Here is a 21,895-nt window from a genome sequence, read left to right on the forward strand (position 1 = left end):
CTTGCTACATATTTACCTAAAAAGTGCCCAGATACATGAATCCTCTAGGCCAGGGAAGATCACTCAACCTGAGGGCTCCCCGGTTTTGGATAAGTACCTTCACAAAGACTATGAACAGATGGTGAGAGACTCCATGCTTGCTGCAGCTGCTGGTCTGTAGCTGTTGTTTTCAGGCATCTCTGTTGCTGAGGGGCCTTTGTACTACATCAGCTAGTTCCCTGATCCCAGTGAAGCTTAGGCAGGCAAGAATCACTGAGCTGGTGGTACTGCAGTAAAATCACGGAATGGTTTGAGTTGGAAGGGACCTTAAAGATCGCCTAGTTCCAGCCCCCCAGCCATTACACTAGTCCTCAGGAGAGCAGAAATAGAGGTGCTTGGAGAACTTCCAGGTCCAACATGGAGACTCCTGGTGAGGTTGGATGCCAGCCTATCGTGGAGACAGTTTGGAGCTTGCAGGTTTGGACAAGTTCTTTTAGTAAGGCATACCTTTAGTGCTGAAAATAGAAATCTGAAGAGTGGGGCACTTATGTGGGGACTGGCTGTGGAAGGATGAGGCCCCTCCGATGAAGCTACATGACAGAATTTGTGCTCTGTATAGAACAGTGTTAAATATATATGATTATTTCAGTCTGTAATATTTTGCAAAGATTTTATGGGATTTTATTTGTCTCTATCAACTGTAATGGAACTTATATTGTAAACAACTTATTTACTTACGTTGTTGTCCCAAGTGGTTTAAAAGTTGTCTTCAGAATTCTTAGGTTTTATTTACACCTGTACTTTTATATTACCTGTGTACTGTGCTGTTCCAATAAATACTGTAATAGTAGGACTGTATCTATATTTTAATTCTCATTAATTGTTAATTATGATTTCATATCTTAACTTCTGATATTTAAGTAGCCATACAAATCACTGTCACTATTAATTTTTTTTTTACATTTGAACTTTTACAATAAAGTATTTTTTCTGTCTTCTTTTTTTTTCCCCAGGGCCTGAAGGAGCACTTTTTGAACACTCTGTAGAAACACCACTTGTGAAGGCAGAAGCTTTTAAACAGCTTAGGTAAGAATTTATACACAAAAGCACGAATCCAATAAGTAATATTGCTTCCATAGACATGCAAAGTTTTCTGAAGAACGCATTTTCAACAGCATTTACAGAACTACTAATAACTTTTTTCCCAGTTTATATGAGAAATTATTGGTTTGAAGGAGAAATAACCATTGCTCTATGGTTTTGAAATATATCATGAATGATACATTGCTGATGGTGAATATTTAAACCTGCATGATATACTGTGGAAAGTTTTTCTGTAAATGTCCATTTTTCAATTTTGAAATGCTAAAGTATGATTTTTTTTCTACTATGTTGCAATAGAAGTTGCTTGTCTACAGCAGGTCATCAATCTATAATTAGCTGGGATCTTTAGAAGCCGATATCAATGTGATGAAACAGACTAACAAGAAAAAGTTGGAAATGTGCAAAGTTCCATGTAACTAAGCAGCCATGTGGGGTGAGAAAACCATTATAAAGTGCCTTCTATGTGTCTTGAGCCCCTTAACTCTGGGATAGCACTTATTTCTGCACTATTCTATGTAATTTTGAGTATTCCAAATTAGTTTATGATATAGTGGTTATGATGAAGTAATAAACTCAATTTAGGTTCAGTTCATAAACATCTGATGTTTCATTTTATCAGCCTGTTCAAAGAAAGATTTGAAATTAAAGAGGATCTCTAAAACTTATGCTTCTGTCTTTTCATACCTTGGCAGTTTGCTACTTTCTGTTACAATTCCTCTTCTTAGCCTTTCTTCTCCAATAGGGATAACTATTAAGAGAGTATTGGATGATTAAAGCTTTCAAGAGCACTGCCTGTATCTTGGTGACTGAATTTTCAAACTGAGAATAGCAAATGAGAGGGTAACTATTAAGATACTTCTTTTAAGTTTCTCCTTGATATTTAAGATTTACTTATACTAAGGTACCTTGTGCTTGCATTTAAAGACAGAATGAGCTCAAGACATGCTGATGTCCACTTTCAAAAATGCAGTCATTCTACCACGGTGGAATTTGGATGTGTCAGACTGAGCAATATGTAGGATTCTGCATTGCCTAGTTCTGAGCAAGTGGGTTGATTGTGGTTTTAATGTGCTGTTTCCTGTGATTATCTCAATTTTGCTAAAGTAGGAATCAAATTACAAAAGCAGCTGTCTGCAAATTTTATTTGGATATGTATTGATTATAATCTATAGTTGTTACTTTGCTTCAAATGCCTCATCAATTAATATTTTAATATGCTTAAAGCTAATAGTTTTATCCTACAGCCATTGTAGTAGGTTACATTTTAAGTTCTTCAAATAGTGGGAAGTACAAATTATTCCAGAATTTAGCAAAGTTCTGTTAGTAACTATTACAATGCCAGGGAAGTACCTACATGACCACATGAACACTGACACTCATGACTGACATTTAATATCTGACATAAATCTGGAGCTGCTAAACAGCTGTCTGTGCTAGAAACCAAGTCAGCTTAACCCTAAGAAAAATGCTGAATAACAGGACATGAAGCTGTGCAACTCATACAGCACCCGCTCATGTCCTGGCTGGCCCTGAAGACCTGAAGCTTACCCAGAGTGCTTAAAAATGCCTCGTTCCTTTAATATTTTTTTGGCTGTCCTTCCCACCCATAATCAGCATCAAGTCTGAAATCAGAACAGGCAATGAATCCACAGAGAGCTTCAGGGGAAGATTGAGAAGCAAATGCATTTGTCTGCAGTGCAGGTGCTAAGATGTAGACAGAGAAGAGCAATTTACAAGGCTCATGCTGGAAAAAGGTTATTTTCAAGGGTAACATTAAACGTCAGTGTTAACAAAATCCATGCATTCTGTTGTGAAGGGGCTCAGGCAAGTTTACCAATGCATGGCAATTTTGTAATGCTGTATAAATACTCTGGTTCATTCCACAGTGTTAACTATAGGAAGCTACCCTGATGAAAAACACATCAGTATGAAAATTTCCAATGCAATTTTAAGTATTGCTATTCAGTTTCAAATTTGAATGTGCTTCTTTTCCCAACTAAGGTAGTGAGTATCAAGTTATAGGTAAAGTAACCCATTTGCTCACCTAAAGCCTTATCTCTGCACTTTCTATTAATCGCCTGATACTTTTCCTTTGGTGGCTGTGCCATGTCAATGTGATACGCTGGGTGAATGTGATATGAAGTGCCATGGTATGCAGCATTCAATCTAGGGAATGCCCTTTCAAGAAAACCCATCCACTTCAAATGTAGTTGCACGGTTCAAGGAGCTGACTGGAAAGCTGTAAATGCTCCTAATTTTTCAGCCTGTGTTATATGAACGGGGGCCACATTCCTTCTCACTCATTCAGATTTAGGGCAGTATCACACACAAAGCTGGCACAAAAGGCCTTCTGAATTACACATTCTGCTGGCTTTCCTGTCCAAATGCCAAATTTCAAGATAGACCATTTTTCTGGAAACAAAGAGATAAGTGTGTTAGAACGTGTCTTTTTATAGCTAAGTAATGGAGACAGAGCAATGCAATTATACTGTGGTCACTCACTGTCTTTTCATCCTGTAATTTGAAGGAAATATACAGACTCCTTTTCAGTTTAATAGATTGAATTCCTGACTCACCCATAAAGAAAGAGATGTGCTTGCACTGACTCCCAGCTGGTAGGAAGAATTAAATAACATCTACACATCAAAATTTCTAACATTTAAATGCCATTTAAAATGCCATTTACGACTTTTGAATTCCTTTCCTGGAGTTCTTTTCATAGAGACATAGAATGGTTGGGTTTGGAAGGGACCTCAAAGGTCATGTCCAGCTTTCCAGTAGGCTCCCTTCAGGTTCCCCTAGCCTTCTCTTCTCCACACTAAGTCTAACTCTCTCAGCCTGTCCTCACAGGAAAGGTGCTTCAGCCCTCTGACCATATCTGTGGGTCTCCTCTGAGCTCACTCACTCCAACAGCTCTATGTTGATCTCATACTGGGGATCCAGAGCTGGATGCAGTTCTCCAGGTGAGGTCTCATCAGAGCAGAGTAGAGGCAGAAAATCTCTCAACCTGTTTTTGATACAGCCTGGGGTATGTTTGGCTTTCTGGGCTGCAAGCGCGTTGCCATCTTGTGTTGATTTTTTCATCCACCAACACCCCCAAGTCCTTTTCCTCAGAGCTGCTCTCAATCCATTCCCCATCAAGCCTGTAGCTGTGCTTGGAGTTGCGCCAATCCATGTGCAGGACCTTGCACTTGGTCTTGTTGAACTCCATGCAACTCATGCAGGCCCAACTCTCAAGCATGTCACGGTCCCTCTGGATAACAACTCTCCCCTCCAGTGTGTGAACCACACCACACAGCTTAGTGTTGTCAGCAGACTTTCTGAGGGTGCACTCAATCCCACTGGCCACGTTGCCGTCAAATACCTACATCCAAAACTGAGAAACATCAAAATGTGGATTTTCTAGCTTGTGACTTAGATGTTATAGAATGTTGATAGTTTGAGGGCATAATTCTAGGGATTTGGTAAGTTACTGTACTGATCTGTTTCTGGTAGACCTCACTATGTATATATTCAGAATAAATATATCCCCTTTAATTTTTGCAACTATTTTGTGGCATCTAATAGCTCTTTCTTTTCTTATGGCTTCTATTTCTTTCTGAGTCTTTATGAATGCTTACTTTTAACCTTTCCGTTCTCCATTCATAATATGATTTCCCTTTGCCCTCAAAGTACAGATTTTCTAGGGTAAACTGTATAAGATGACAGAGAAAAAGGCTGAAAACTGAAGTTGTGGGGTTTTATGGATGAATTAGGGAGGAAATCTAGAGAGAGATGTACAGAAGCCAAACAGGGTAAAAACATTTGCTAAATCATTGCTTAATCATGTTTGTAATACTAATGCTTACATGCTAATTGCCTAAAAATACCATCTGAGTAATTGAAGTACAGTTATTTTTATTTGCATTCATTATGCAAATCAAAAGCCCAGTAAGTCAGAAGATAATTAATTATGTAACGGAAAAGTATGTCTACAGTTAGGAGGCAGTATTTCTAATGCATCCTTGCTCCCTGAATAGTGAGATATTTCTACTGCAATGTAATTTTATGAGCTCTGGCATTAATTTGCTAGATATAAATTTGCGTTCCTATGCTTTACTGTATCCAGGTTAACTCAGAACACCATTAAATACTTATTTTGGAAGCTTAAATAATTTCTTTCCATTCATCCAATGGACTCAAATCCATATATATCATAAGATAATAATACTTTTTGCATCACTGTTGTGAGAGAGTAAAATTTTATAACACAATAAGTTGTTTTATAATATTAAAGACATGTGAAAAAGATAGCCATGCTGGAAACATCTGTGATGTGCCAGATTCAATCACATTCACTGAGGCTTTGGCCATTTTTAATTACCTGGAGAGTCAGCACATCATAAAATTGAGGTCATCACAGAGATCTCTTTTGAATTAGCTCTGCTTACCACTCTTTATCACAACTGTCAGTCTTCAGAGAAGCTTCTATTTTAATCATATCTCAGTTCTGATCTTTAGTCCTCATTCCTTCAACAGCTCTGCATTGAGTGACAGTGGACTAGCAGGCAAGACCACCTCAATATTTAAGATGGATGAAGAACTAGTGAACAAATAACTACACTGTAATAATCATATCTGTTATGTTTTTGAATAGGTTATAAATGTCGTTCTAAATTGCTTTTATAGTATTCTCAAAGTGCCATTAAAACTGGGCACTCTTGTATTCTCTTTTTAAGAGAATGGAAGTGCATTTGTCCTAGAACTTTGAACATTTCTTTTATATTGCTTACATAAAATAAATTCTGGTAAGCAAAACCTTGGGAACTGAAAACATCTGTTGTTCAAATCTGGCTTTGTAATCGTGCTTGTGCACAGAGATCACCCCTAAGCCATAAAACAGTGTTGGTGCCTGCTGTGCTTATGCTGAACAATTCCCTTGAATCCAGAATCTCATAAGTGAGCTTTACTGGAATCATCTGTTGCCACTGATTTCAGATTTAGAACATAAATGAATTTCAGATATAGAACATCAAGAAATAAAAATACTATAAGAAAATGTTTTATTCAAATTAAAGTGAAATATGCCGAAGAACATTCTAGCTGACATCTTCAAGAACAGCAAATACTCTCAACATTTAAGAATGCCACCCCAAAGCACTGGAATGCCTCACTAATCTGCCCTTATATTTGACCATTTTTAGCATAAAACAAGATAAGCTGAAAAAAACCACCCAAACCCAAACAAACCAATAGACTTATTTATTTGAAAATCAACCACACTTGCTATACATATAGAGTAGGGTAAAAACCCAAAAGCAAACAAAAAAACCCCTCTTCATCAATATGTGCCTAACACTATAGCTGATCCTAAATGATTTTTTCATTGTTCATGTGTGTGATTCATCTGATAATTCGACACCCATGTCAGGTTCTCATTCAGCTCTTACATATCCAGGCTGCATTAATACAACAGAGTTCAAACCTAGAGGACTTCTGTGTGTCCAGAATAAACAGATGCATCTCAGATGCTCATCCAGATTGAGAACTGCCCTCTCTCTGCAAGCAGAGACTCATTCACCGTTCATTCATTCATTCGTTTGTTCATTTGTTGAAGCAAGTGGAAGGGATCCTCCCACAAACCACCCACAAGGATGCATTTTCAGAGAGCCTAAGATACCTGAAGAATGGCCCCAAGGGTTTACAACTGCTCAGGAGGATATATCAGGTGGAATAGCTCTCAACACATTGGGAATATAGCTAGCTACATCAGAAGTCATCACCTCTTGGAGGAAAACAACACGTACAGTTAGGGCATGTTACATTTTATCCTTACAGAGATATCTAAAATAGGTCAGATTAATTATGCTCCAGCAGTGCTTATTTCTCTCTATTGATTTTGAAGGGAGAATGGGACATCACCTATACATCTTTACTGCAGGCAGCTACATTTTTTTTTAGAGGAATTGGGTACTTATCAACTTTGCCACGTTTGGTTAAGCTCTGAAGAAATGAAAATTCATCATGAGAGACAAGGCCACGCACTGTGCTGGGAAACATTCAAATCCCAGAGTAATGCTTTTCTACTTGTAACCCTATATTTCATAAATTCATTTAAATTGTTAATCATAGTTTATATAACCTTGTAACTAGGATTAGCAAATGCTGCCAATTACTGGCTCTTGTTTGATATCAGGCACAAGGTAATGAGTCCTTCCAAGCTAATAATTAGCTTGGAGGCCCTGGCCATCCTAGAACTTTATCTTTTCGTGGAAGTCATATCACCAGCATGTTTACCTAAAATAAGTGTCTTTGTTCTAAGTTGATTAAAATCCTTAATTGTCTTATACTCACTAAAGACTGAGAATTTCAAAATAGATTCCTAATGTTTTCAGTGCTAACAATTTTCTGAATCTCTTCTTTCTTCAAAATTCTCTGCATATCTTCTGCATCAAACTTATACTTCTTTTTTGTACTAATCCTAATAATTAGGATTAGTAATCAGTCTCTTGTGCTTGTATTTACATGTATATTTACTATCCTCTACATTGATTCTTGTTCTGAGGGTTGTTTGATTTTTTTTCTGCTCCTCAGCACCACTCATCTCCAATATCTTTCTGCAATTTACTTCTTTCTTAAAGCTTACGAATCTGGAAATTTGTATCAGGAAAGCAGCACAATCTCTTTTCTTCTAAACTTGGATTGTCAGATTGTGCACTGCCTGACGCACAAGAGAGGATGAAAACCTAAATTTGATTTTTCACAAACACTTTGTGCTTTTCTTTAATGTAGTTCTTAGTAAAGATTTCATTAGAGGAACAGTTTGGGTGCTTCACCTCTGATGTTGCAATACTGAAAATTTAGGCACCTTGGTTCATCAGTAGAGCAAGCAACGGGCTTGACTCCATGTCCAAGCTGTTTGAGTCACAAGATTGTAATAAGTCCATGGGTAAAATAATCTGAGTATAGAAATATGGATTTGATCCATATAGCCTGATTCATTATGATTTTATTGCTATCCGATGATTGTCTAATGTGAAAGACAGACAGTCTGAGAACCCATTACTGCAGCAGCTCAAGATTTTGTAAGGCCATTGTAAGATTGGTTTAGCTTTAGAAAATGCTTTAGCTATAGATGAGCTGTGCTTAGTTGAGCTGGTGAGTATTTGCAAACTGACATTTTGGTTTCTCCACTCCACCACCAAGTAGCTTTTCATGAGATACTGACTCCATTGGTATCAATGGGATCTCGTCACTTGACCATGGCTCCCCTTCATTCCAGCCAAGCACAATGAGCCCAGATGTGTCATGTATGATGACAGCTCCTTCCTGAGAATTGACAGAAAAGGAAATATGAAAGCAGTTTAGTGGTCTTTTTTTCCCTGCCAGAGTTGAAAGGGGAAGTTCCTAGCCCTTACCCAGCACAGGCATCTGGAGGGACTTTGTGCCCTCCAGAAAATATAGCTAAAAAGGTAATGGCAGCCTTTTTAAAGATATTTCCTTGATCATATAGAATATATCATGAGATTGTTTTTTAAGCTCAGTAACCATACATTATTAACACTTAATACCTTGTTGATATTGGACAAAAAAAAATTACCTTAATCTTATTTTTATTTTCCAAAAGGAATTCTTTTTTTTAACATAATGAATCCTGCAGCAATATTATATGTGCCATACAAAAAGTCCTGTACTGCTATTAGTTGCCCTCTTGTAACATCTGCTAATGCTTTGCACATTAGGACTGTCGGTGTGTGTATGTATATAAATGTCAAGAACGTTATTGTCCTAAGAAAGAAGGATCCCAGAAAAAGCAGAGCCTAAAACATCACTGTGTAATTATTTCAGAGTAGATCTGCTGCTATTGAAGTATTTGGGATATTTTGGTGCATCACAATGTGCATTTGTGTCTATTTTTTAGAGGGCAGAGATATTACAAACTGCCAGCAAAGCCCAGCCCATTTTGAGACTTTCCCAAGTGACTGAAAACAAAATGATAGACCTTCCAAAATGACATTTTCATTAATGCATTTAAGCAATAACCAGAAGATAATCAAGAAAAAAGTGACTTTTAAAACAAAATTACAACAAATTGCTTCATTTGGCACTGAAGATTTAAAAAAAGCTTCCAAATTACTTGAAGAATTAGGTGCTTTATGCTTTTCTTTAATGCAGTTCCTATATATGTGCATTTGCCTTTAAATACATACTCTCACAGTATGTTTCTCTGAATTCAGCTGTACCCTACATAGATTTTTTTTCTGATATTATCAGTCAGCTTTTCTGTGTTTTCACAAAGTCCTGATGATCTTTTTTATTATTGCCACAGTAACTTTATGTCATGGTTTAGCCCCAGCCAGCAGCTAAGCATCACGCAGCCGCTCGCTCGCTCACCCCGCCATGGGTTGGGAGAGAGAAGGGAAGAGCAAAGTGAGAAAACTGGTGGGTTGAGATAAAGCCAGTTTAATAGGTAAAGCAAAGCCATGCACACAAGCAAAGCCAGACAAGGAATTCATTCACCACTTCCCATGGACAGGCAGGTGTTCAGCCATCTCCAGGAAAGCAGGGCTTCATCATTTGTGATGGGTACTTGGGAAGGCAAATGCCATCACTCTGAACACTGCCACCCCCACTTCCTTCCTCTTCCCCCCACCCCTTATAGGCTGAGCATGACACCAAATGGTGTGGGATATCCTTGGCTCAGTTGGGGTCAGCTATCACAGCTGTGTCCCCTCCCAACTCCTTGTCCACCTCTAGCCATCCCACTGGTGGGGTGAGAAGCAGGCTCTCTTTAAGGCTCTCTTACAGAGAGACAAGGCTCTCTGTGAGCATTGCTGGACAAACACAAAAATAATCTGCATATTATCAACATTGTTTTCAGCACAAATCCAAACCCCAGCCCCACACCAGCTACTATGAAGAAATTTAGCTCTTTCCCAGCTGAAACCAGAACACTTTATTTTGGAGAGGCGTTAGCCTCAGCATACTTAAACTGAAGGTACAGTTCTAGTATTAAACTGTATCTTGTGCTACTGTATGTCTCCCTGTAAATTTCTCTGCAATGAAACAGCCAGATACACAAAAGGTACTTGCAGAAAAGTTCCTTTTTCATTTAAAATAATTTTTATTTAATTTTGATTCATTAAAAATGTACTGGTTTGCACGTTACACTTTATTGTGGCATAAATAATAGACCAACTTGGGGTTCAGAGTAAGGGAGCTGTAGATACTGACATTAGTCTTACTGAAACAGAGCATGTGTCCTAATGCAGGCAACTCCCAAGAGCAATAACCCTTGGAAAATGGTTTCTCTGAAGTAAACTACAAAAATTGGGATGATGTTATATAACCATTGACCAACTAATGGACTCAGTGGGAGAAAATGGATGTTGTTTTTCAGACATTTTTTTTTTCATTATAGTACATTTAGTTTAACTCAATGAAGCTCAGACTTAGAGTATCAAAGTGAATGGAAAAAGTAAGGAAGACAGCATCCTCCAGGTAGGAGGCAATTACTCCACCTTTAAATGAAGAAATTGAATATGTGTGATGCAAAATGCAACATTTTAGAAAGAAAAATCAGTCAGCATTTGAAAGATTTACAGTAGTTATGTCAAATTACAATTTGGTGCCAAGGCTTGACTAAGTAACTGCTATTTTTCCATTACAGTGCAGAAACTGATCAAGGAAGAAGATGTAATGAGTCATTAGTATTTTGTATTTTTTGACATTCAGTAAGAGCTATCAGAGTTTACTGTTGAATTCTAATACTTCCGTGTCCTTAAGATAGACACAGTTGTTGGAACATGCTGTGAAACTCATCTTTCCTGTTTGCAAGAAGATGTAATTATAGGAGCCATTCCAAAGAAAATAATTTTACAAAGCAAAACAGAACTGAAGCATATACCGAGCCTGAAACCTCAGTTCTGTTGGTTTGTCCTTCTTTGCCTTTGGGCCTGCTGGCAAACAACCAACAGCCACAAGGCAGAACACCAAGATCCATAGCTTTAGGTAAATCATACTCTTCGTGCTACATTCTGATCACCCTCCCCACATGCCTGACCTCAAAAGGGCAAGCTGCTGGGAGGTAAATGAACGCAGGTGGGAATTGGCAGCCAGCATCAGTGTGTACCTGCTGCTCACCATCCACCTCTACAACTCCAGCTTAGTTTTGCTCCCCTCATGTCAACAGGAATCCAGTTTCCTCATAAAGAGAGAATATGGTTTGAAATTCCATGTAATGGACCATAAATAAATGTTGAAAATCTCTTTTTCCTGTGCATGCACTAGCTATGGTTTGCTCCCTTCCAATGTCTGGCTGCATTGCCAGTGAATTAGGCTGCTTTCAGACTAATCAAAAAGCCAATATACTCCTATTGCCTTTTAAAGGTTAATATTCGTTCAAAGAGCAGAGCTGAAAGCCGACACCTACAGAGAACCAAGGCCAATTAAGCCCACAGAATCCACTCGGTTGCTTTTTGACTTTCAATATATTAGTTCCTTGACAGGTTAAAGATTGTCCTTTTCCCCCTTTTTTCCTGATTTTTTCCCTTCATTTCTTACCTTTTCTATTCTTCCTGTGCTCCATGACCTCAATCACTGCCTAATTTAATTTCTTTTCTCCTTTCACCTTTCTGAAGATACACTTGAATTCAAGGGCAGGTGTTCATGGCCAGACTCCTCTCTGCACACCAGAGACATATGAGGGTTCCTTCCTTGCTTAACAATGTGAAAAAGCTGGTTTGGTTATGTGCCAACAGCATCTGATGCTCTATGCCCCATTTTCACATCTGCATCTTTATAGACTATAATAAGACCTATAGCCATTGCTCTCCTAACTCTTCTTGTTTCTCTCAAGGAAATACAATAGGAATGAAAACTTATATGTATTCATAACCTCAGAAAAAGATGAACCTAATCTTGGAAGTTCAGATGCACAGGCAGAGTTGTACCATGCTTTCTTTCACATGAATGGAGGCTTTCAGGATCTGATATTCAGCACCGTAACAGGCAACCTTACTGAACTCACTGTAATGGCTTTGTTTTGCCTTGGAACACTTCAGTCAGAGGACATCTTTTTAATGTTTCTTAGCTTTGAGAAGTCATAGAGATCATTCAGTGAGAGATGGGTCAAACAGCTGTGTACTCAGAAGAGTGGGAGACATCCTTATCAAGTTTGATTTTAGCATCTTCACAGAAGTTCAAGGGATACAACATTCAAATAAATACCAATAGAGAAAGTAACATTATTCCAACTCCAATGCTTCTGAGTTATATTTTCTGTATCTCTACTTCTTTCTTCATATTCTTCAGTCTTTTCTGTAATACTGTGTTCCCCACGGATGCTCTCATATCAATGCCTAGGGACACATGTGAAGCAGCATCTTTGGTCTTTCTCATCTTCTACAAAGACTAAATGGCAGAAAGAAAGGGGTGTGGGGTCTTTCACTGTCTTCTGCCCCCTCATATGACTTTCTTCTTAAATCAAACTTTAATATAGAAATTTAGTTGGCCCTTCTGCATGGATCCTTTTATTTTAATTACACTAAACCACTATGGGAGGAAGGCTGAGCATGTTAGAGAAGTGGAAGTGATGGATTACTGTATTTTATGAACTCTCATAAAAATCAATACCAGAAAGCTTTGTGAAAAACTTTTAATGAAAAGGCATTATGTTCTGCCTGGACCCACCTCATGTTCTTTCAGTGTTTGAAAGGGCTTCACAAACAAAGTGTTCACCATATAGCTGAACACTAGACCAGTATCTTATTAATGATCTAAACAAACATAGTGCTGTGAAATAATCTGATATAAAGTAAAATAAATCGAATCAAATATGTTTGACATTTTATTTTCTTCTGTGTACAAGGGCCCTTCTTTTTAATTAAAGCTGAGCCTGGACTAAAATACATTGGTGTTTCTCTTTTATGGATACAAGAACATATTTAACTCAAATACTACTGTACACAGCTAAATTCTTTACCATACCTTAAACACTTTAGTGCCAGGTTTATGTCTCATAAAATCTTCTCTGTATGCTAAAATTGATCAGGCCATTTTAACTTAAAAGCAAGAGGAAAGAAAACAAAAAAAGAAACAAAACCAGAAACCTGTATGTATGTGTGTGGGGGCACAACAGTTGTTGGGTGCACCACAATTTTAGAGGCAATGTCCATCTACATGTGCAGTCTATTGACAGTAACCCTGGTCTTCCTCAGATAGCAACTGGGAGGAATACATACATTTGGGGAACTTTTGGATTAAGTTGTACTCAGGAATTCTGTACCCATTGAATTCAGGAGATGTTGACTCCTAAGATAGAAAGGACAAAAAGGTCAGAATTCACAACAGCAAGCTGGTTCCTCTGTCCTGCTCTAAGAGTCAAGCAATCCCACACTGTGGTAGGAAACTTGGGCTCCAGAAGATTGTGTTATTCATTCTGCAGGACTATAACTATCTTTCTAATGCACTGTGGAACTTACAAGATCAGTGAGGTATCCTGCTGTCTCCTGCCAGAACAGGATGAATTAAGAGAGATCAATGTTTCTGCAGCATGCACCGACTGAGAAGGGACATTCAAAGTCAGGGTTCAGCTCAGCTGCTTCTCTACCACAATCACAGCAGGTCATCACTCCTCTCACATTCTCCCTAAACACAGTGAACTGAGCAATTTCTGGTGATCTGGCGTCTACCTCTAAAAGTTAGCGACATGCGTATAAGAAAGGGTGGGAATCTCCAAGCCTGTAGGTTCATAGAATCATAGAATGGTCTGGGTTGGAAGGGACCCCAAGGATCATAGAGCTCCAACCCCCCTGCCACAGGCAGGGACACCAACCTCCAGGCCTGGATCTACACAAGGCTGCCCAGGGCCCCATCCAACCTGGCCTTGAACACCTCCAGGGACGGGGATGGTTGTTGGGATGGTTTCAGATCCGGAGCCTGGATGCTGTCCACATTCCCTCAGAAGACTTTGAAAGAGTACTTCATAAATTATTCTGCACACTTCAGCATCAAATTTCCTTAGCAGCCAGTCAAGACAGTCTAGTTGACTTCTGGAGCTATCTTTCCAACATGGAAGAAGACAGCAACAAAAATACTATCTTCCTTGTAATTGCTTGCTTTAGTTGCTATGGGACTGCTGGAGGACCAATATCATAGAATCATAGATCATAGAATCATAGAATGGTCTGGGTTGGAAGGGACCCCAAGCATCATAGAGCTCCAACCCCCCTGCCACAGGCAGGGACACCAACCTCCAGGCCTGGATCTACACAAGGCTGACCAGGGCCCCATCCAACCTGGCCTTGAACACTTCCAGGGACGGGACATCCACCACCTCTCTGGGCAGCCTGTTCCAGCACCTCACCACTCTTTCTGTAAAAAACGTCCCCCTAATATCTAATCTAAACCTTCCCTCCTTTAGCTTTAGTCCATTCCCCCTTGTCCTGCCATTATCTGCTCTTTTAAAAAGTCGAATCCCCTCCTGCCTATAAGCTCCCTTCAGGTACTGGAAGGCTGCAATGAGGTCCCCCCGCAGCCTTCTCTTCCCCAGGCTGAACAAGCCCAGTTCCCTCAGCCTCTCTTTGTAGGGCAGGTGCTCCAGCCCTCTAATCATCCTTGTAATATCCAGCAGATGACAGAGCTACCCAATACTAGCAAGGACCACTTACTCCCCCAACCTTCCCTGCCCTTCGTTAGCCAAGACAGCGCACTTTCACTGCACTTTGCCAACAAATCTTGAGGTGACCACATGGACCAGGATGAAGGAGAGGAAGGCAAAATACCTACTCTGCAAGTGGGCCTAGGCATGGTTCTGTGGATACCTACATGAGAGTTTTCATTTAAAATTAGGAATGTGCTCTTGAGGGAAATCTCCCAACTGCCTAAGCTCCCCAAATCTTGGTGTTCTCAGAGTGGTACTGTTTGGGGCACATGGACAGGATTCCGTTTGGATTGAATTAACCTGAAAGCTCCTGCTCTTCAGGGTCAGGAGTACTGCTCAGAACACATATATTGGGGGTGTCAGGCCCTTGGCAAATGTTGTGCTGTCCTGATCAATTCCTCTTGCACCACACCACTTGTTAATAGACCCCTGGCATAGCTACCGCAGAACCTAGAAACTACACTTAAGTACAGAATCCATCTTCCCAAATGAGATACAGCCTGTGACAGATGTCTCATTTAGGACAGCACATTACATAGATTAATTCCTCTAGATGATAAAGATCCTCACTCCATTCTGTTTAATGTAATTTATATGCCTGTAATTAAAAAAAAAAAAAAAGATAAAGTGACTGGTAGCAATATATTCCCTCATCATTCTACTGCCAGATTGAAACAAACACTAAAAAAGGACTGAAAACTCTAAGACAATCAACTTCTGTCCTCTAACTATCCATACACCCTCCAACATTTGCAAGTAAATTGAATTCTTGTTTTGCCAATACTTTTGAGGGATGCACATCACTTCTTTGCTCAGCCCAGCCTACTCTCTTCATCCTTTTATTGCCTAGGGAATTGATCTTGAAATATTATCTGCACACAGTCATGTATCTTTTTCATGACTGACCAACTCATTCACAGTGCAAAGGAACTTCCTCCCATCAGCTGTTCACTGATATAAAAAATCACTGATATAAAAAAGGGGACATTTTGCTGTATTAATGTCTTACTAAAGCACCAGCAGTGTTAATACCAGTGTTAATTGCAGTGTGCTATTCATATCTTTCTGAGACACCTTGAGTTCATGCAAGTATCTCCATTAGTCAGGTCTTTTCCTAAGGCAGTTCTGTGGTCTCCAGAGCCTTTAAGCATATGGGAGAAGTTCAAACCTGCCCACCAGTGTCAAACTAGAAGAGCCTAGACCAGGAAGGGCCATGACCACTGAAGAATTTTAGGTGACTTTCAGGGCAGTGTCTAAGGGGCTGGGGAAGTCACATGTCTTCAGGACCAAGTGGGAACAAAGAAGGGACATCCAAAGTCAAGGTTCAATTCAGTTATGTCATTCCTACATGAGGTGCCCGTTTCCCTTCTGCTGGGCTTGTGGCTCTGAACCTTTGAGTGGTTCATAGAACTCACATATTCACAGCATTGTAGGGATTAGAAGGGACCTCCAGAGATCATCGAATCCAACCCTTCTGCCAAAGCAGGTTCCCTAGGAAAAGGAAGAAGAATTTCTGCTATATGAAGAAATACATCATTAGTGTCACTGAATGCTGCCTTTTCTAAAACCTTATGCATAATAGTTCCAGAAGGCTTTAAAATCTCTGCGTAAGCTTCTCTGCAGTTTCTATTGCCAGGAAGCTTCAATGATTTAATTAGGTAAATCTACCCTTACTTAATCTAGAAATAGGACCTGTATAAACAGCAGAAATTTAGGACTGTGATTAATATAGCAAATGTAATTCTGCCATGTAATTTAAATTATATGTAAGTCATATCATAAATCTGTAAATCCTTCTGAAGTCTGTAGGCATCTTGCCAGCATTAATTTTGGTAGAAAGTGAGAAATATTTCTCCACTGTTTCATTGCTGTTCAAACTCCAGGTCTGATATGCTCTTCAAAACTCTGTCTCTGTCTGCCTTCTTGCAATATTCAATAGAGCTTAAAAATAAACATTTATGCTTATGCAGCGATTACTTACATAGATGAAATACTTTACAGAAAAATGTGCAGAATTTCAATGTTTATAGCTTTTTGCTAAACTAAGGCAACAGTTGTATTCAACTACCTTGACACTGGCTTATGAAAATATATTAAACTTTAAATATTAAAAATAGAAACTTGGATTATTTTTTTATTGTACAATGCATACAGATGTGCATTGGAAAATAGCCCTGTGAAGCAGACCTCCCATGTAAATCACTTGGGGAAAAACTATTTCCAGTTTCATAAAAGTGTAAATCTAAGGATCTAAACCAAAAAGTCACAGAAAAGTTGTTAAATCACAAACACTAATTAATAAAAAGTACTCATGCTATGTTAGATGGCTGATGCAGAACAGACTCGTTCTCGAGCCCTTGTACTCGGTGTGATTGTGACAGAAGTTTATGCACCATAAAGTCACAGGATAAGGCACAAATTAATGGACATGGTCCTCATATGTAACCATGATGCAATTATTCATTGCTAGGAATTCAAATTATCAATCTGGAGTTTAAATTAATTGAAGGTGACTAACCCAGGAGATACCAGGGAGAGGCAGATCACAAATATAGAGTAATAGCATGGTTCAGGTTGGAAGGAACCTTTGAAGATCAGAGAAGATAGGATCTCCTGTTACCTCTGGCCAGCCGTGATAAGCCAATATTGCCTGAGTTATTTTCAGATTTGGGGATAAAAAAAAGATGTTTCAGTGACTGTGTTTGACTGTGCTCATGTATCATGGGTTTAGTTTTTAAGATATCAGCTGGATTTAGCTTCTTCAAAACTCTAAGATACAGAAGTATCTCACCAGCACAAACTGCTTGTAAATTCCAGTTTTAATGAACTCACTGTAAAAAAAGGAAGAACTGAAGCAGTCTAAGTGAAGCCCATCAGAGAGCTACATCAGGGTTGTGTGTGAAATCGTTTCATTCCTTTAGCATGTGATTGACAGTCAGCGTCTAGACTCACTGGCTGACACATACCTAGTAAAGGACCTCCCAGGACATAGCCCTCCACTCATCCAGATCAGTGGCAGTTGAGCACACATGGAACCATGCAGCATCTGCTGGGAGCGTGTTTGCATATGTGTGCACCCACACCCCTCCCTCACATGCTCCAGCTACCTTTCCAGAAGACACAGAGGGTGAGCACGTGCAGAGTTGGGAACAGGGACATGTGTCCGAGTTCTGCGTTATGGGTGAAGTCCACACTACTTTATATGTGTCATGGGAATAGAGTGTAACATGAATGTAAATTGGGACCACCAGTTGATTCATTCTCTCCATTCACCTGTTTAAAGTGGGTTCATAGTGTAAAATTCAGGTTGGTGTCATCAGGAGGAGTGAACAAAAATTCAGGGACAAAACTCAGTAGGTATCAACTCTTACCCTGCAGCGTTCCCAGTGCCAGATGAAGCTGTTCTTGGTAACTGTCAAAAGAGGCAATGTAATCGCTAGCTTATTGCTGAGCTTGGGCTTTTTCTTGTCTTCTCATGATTTTTAATTAGCATTTCTATCCCCACTACTTATCACTGAAATTATACCAGAATTCTGAGGAGACAAAGCCTTATCTCTTTGGAAAATAAAAATCATGAATCCCGATGAAGTGATCACTCAGCTAACACAGTACCTTCCTGCCATCTGGTGGCACTGTAGGGTTTGAAACGTTCTGTTAAATGGCATAACTTATTTCACATGAAGTTACTGCTTTTTACCTTTCAGATGCCATCCAGTTAAACAATGCACTGAGTGAAATTTTGCTCTGACTGATTAGCAGTGTCAAAACTTTTGTTAACTGAAAAACCTCCAGACTCAACTAATTGTATTAATTTCTGTATCTTACTCTGCCAAAAAATGAAGGTAAATTCAAACTAAAGAATGTAAAAATGGGTTTGATTTTAAAGAATAAATTAACATGATACTGAAAAAAATCTGACGTTATCTCAAAAATCATACCTTGTATTTGTATTATGAATTCATCTATATTTTTCATTTGGGATACTTTGGTGTCTTTAAATAGCTGCCTCCTTTTTCAAGTCTGCCTGAAGAAAAAAGAAGTTGCATCTTTTATATGACTTCAGGCAAGATCCTTCAAGTACTTGTTGAAAGTTTACTTATTTTTCAAAAATAAAGGAACATATGAGAATGTGCTACTGTCAGATTTCCTGCTCCTGCTTTCAGGCTGGAATCACCAACTCGATCTTTGAGCATGGATGCACCACGAGGAATTAATATCAAAGCGCAAGCTGGGAATATTGAGGCTCTTTCCCAGATGGATATCAAACTCCAAAGCAGTGATGGTGTGGTGAGTACAAGCACTTCTGTTTTCAAAGCTATGGTTTTGTTGTCTGAATACAACTGGGAACTTCAAGTCTTTTTTCATGATTTGTTAATTTAATTTATTAGATTTTAGGTGACAGGATACTCAAATTAATTATGCCAATAATAAGACTTTTATTTATGGGTTAGATTAAATAATACTACCAATTGACATAATGTAACAGGTTAGAGAAATACTTTCTAAAGCACTCCTGATTTGCACAGTGGTCTCTAGGCACCTCAGCAGGGTTCTTGGCCCAACCAGAGTTGATAAACTAGGGAGTGAAGGTCTTCAAACATCATAAATAGCTGCCCCATCAGCAACAGCATCCAACATATTAATCCCCTCTGCAAGGCCATAGAGTCCCAGTTCTTCCACAGAGGAACTCCAGACCAAACGGTATATCCATCTTTAACCAACTGCATTAGAGATGTCAACACTCAGGCCAGGTCACAGCTGGATCCAGTGACAGCAGCAGCACCCATGTATTCAGTGTCCTAGTCAGTGTATGGGCAGGGCACCATATCTCTAGAATCAAAGAATCCCAGACTGGTTTGGGTTGGAAGGAACCTCAAAGACCATCCAGTTCCAGCCCCCTGCCATGGACAGGGACACCCTACACTAGCCCAGGTTGCCCAAAGCCCCCATCCAAGCTGGTCTTGATCACTGCCACTGCTTCTCTGGGCAACCTGTGCTAGGGCCTCACCACCCTCACAGGAAAGAATTCCTTCCCAATAGCTAATGTAAATCTCCCCTCTTTCAGTTTAAAACCATTTCCCCTTGTCCTGGCACTCCATGCCCTTGTCAACAGCCCCTCTCCAGCTTTCCTGTAGGCCCCTTCAGGTACTGGAAGGCTGCTCTAAGGTCTCTCTGGAGCCTTCTCTTCTCCAGGCTGAACAAGCCCAACTCTCTCAGGAGAAGTGTTCCTGCCCTCTGATCACCTCATGGCGCTCCTCTGGACTTGCTCCAACAGCTCCATGCCCTTCTTGTACTGGGGACCCCAGAGTTGGATGCAGCACTCCAGGTCAGGGAGAGCAGAGTAGAAGGGGGAGAATAATGTCCCTCAACGTTATGGACACACTGGTTTTAATGCAGCCCAGGACACAGTTGGCTTTCTGGGCTGCAAGTGCACATCTCATCCACCAACACCCCCAAGTCCTTCTCCTCAGAGCTATTCTCAATCTATGCTCCACCCAGCCTATAGTTGTGCTTGAAATTGCTCTGACCTTGCACTTGGCCTTGTTGAAATTAATGAGGCCTCTGCTAAGGAAAAGGCTGAGCACCAACCACTTTACCCCTTTCTCATGTTCCAGTGCCTGCCAAGAGCCTTAGAGCAGCTTTGTAGGTAACAAGTCTGGGTAGGTGGCAATTCTTACACCACTGCCTAACCAAAATCATTTTACAGAACACTACTGCGTTATTGTCTCTAATGAGCCTATTTGTCCTGCTTTCTCCCACACAGCTTTTGCTCGACGCTGAAACTGTGAGGCTGCCCAAATTGCCGGAGGGTACAAGGGGTTCATCCGGCGTTTCTCAGGGCCTCTACGAAATCTGCGTGTGTCCGGATGGAAAGCTCTACTTGTCAGTGGCTGGTGTGGGCTCTACTTGCCAAGAATACAGCCGTGTCTGCCAGTGAGGCACCAGAGAAGGCCGCACACCCCCTTGCTAGTCTGAGTTTTATATTTTGAAAGTTACCAAAAGGAGAATGTTCTGAGTTTTAAAAAACAAAGCACTTCAGTTTAGGAAACAAACCTGTTATCTACAGTTCTGGACCACAGGGTGAAAGGGGAAGAAGAGCACAAATGATATTTCAACTTCAGAATGACTTGAATCAAACTCTTATGTTCTGTCAGTAACACTTTGAAAACAGCCTCACAGAGAGCATAAAGAATAAAAGGAATATGTTTCCTTGCTGAACTATTATTCCATCAGATGATTATGTCATTGTTAATATTTTTGAGCTCTGTGGGGTTTTTTCTCTCACTACATGGAAACACTTACTGCATTAGTGGGTGAAATTAAATTGAGGGAATTACTTGAACTATTTGTTAAGACAAAGCATTATTTTGGGAATTCAGAAAGTGCCAGCAAATGGTCTATGCAATTTTGTTCTTGCAATAACACAAGATATGAAAAATGTGGTATTTGTATAAGTTCTGTGTACAAGGTGTTAATTTGCTAATAGCTTCCCATTTTAATTTGGCAACATATATGCTGATTTGCTTATTACTGAGATTCATATAAAAATAACTAAGCCACAAAGAGTCATTTACACCTCCCTGTGTCTCAAATCTGTTTACTATACAATAGAGAAATATGTCAGTATATTTTATAATAGCAATAGTTTGTCATACTGCCTGTAACATCACACTCATTTACACCCTTTTATATTTTAGGACATGCTAATTCAACATGGCAATTTGCTCTGACAGCTGGACTAGTAAAAAAGAAAAAAAATCCTTAATGTGGCTCCAGATTGTCTGGCAGAAGGAACTGTTTGGGCGGTGGGGAAAAAAAAATCCCTTTTTGCAGCCCACAGGACTCAATTAAGAGGACTATTTCATTTCCATCTGCAGCTATTGACTGAAATTTCTGATCTTGTCAGACTGGGACTTCATCACAAATGAAGAGAGTAAAACTGTTCTTTATTATTTTTTACATTAGGACGTTGGGTACGAAGTAAATGCTCACCAGAGTCAACAAACCGTGGATTGACATTGTAGAGAAACACAACTGGAGACCCATTCCCCTGTACAGTGTTGCACTGAACACAAATAAATTGTTTGCACACTTCTGGGTGGCAGGGTTTGAATTTGATAGTCTCTTGTTTAAACCTCATGGGTTTTTTTACTCCTTTGACACTGTTTT

The 21,895-nt window shown here is 39.6% G+C and overlaps 1 protein-coding gene across 1 annotated transcript in view; it reads left to right on the plus strand.

Annotated features, from left to right (window-relative positions):
* Positions 1-21,895, plus strand: part of SGCG (sarcoglycan gamma) — a 91,748-nt gene extending 69,853 nt beyond the window's left edge. The window contains exons 7-9 of the mRNA XM_084279155.1: positions 993-1,065; positions 18,889-19,012; positions 20,490-21,895. Coding sequence (XP_084135281.1) covers positions 993-1,065; positions 18,889-19,012; positions 20,490-20,663 — 371 coding nt within the window. The 3' untranslated portion in view covers positions 20,664-21,895. The remainder of the gene's footprint in view (positions 1-992; positions 1,066-18,888; positions 19,013-20,489) is intronic.

This window comes from Gallinula chloropus, assembly GCF_964237585.1.
Source record: "Gallinula chloropus genome assembly, chromosome: 1".
Classification (NCBI taxonomy): domain Eukaryota; kingdom Metazoa; phylum Chordata; class Aves; order Gruiformes; family Rallidae; genus Gallinula; species Gallinula chloropus.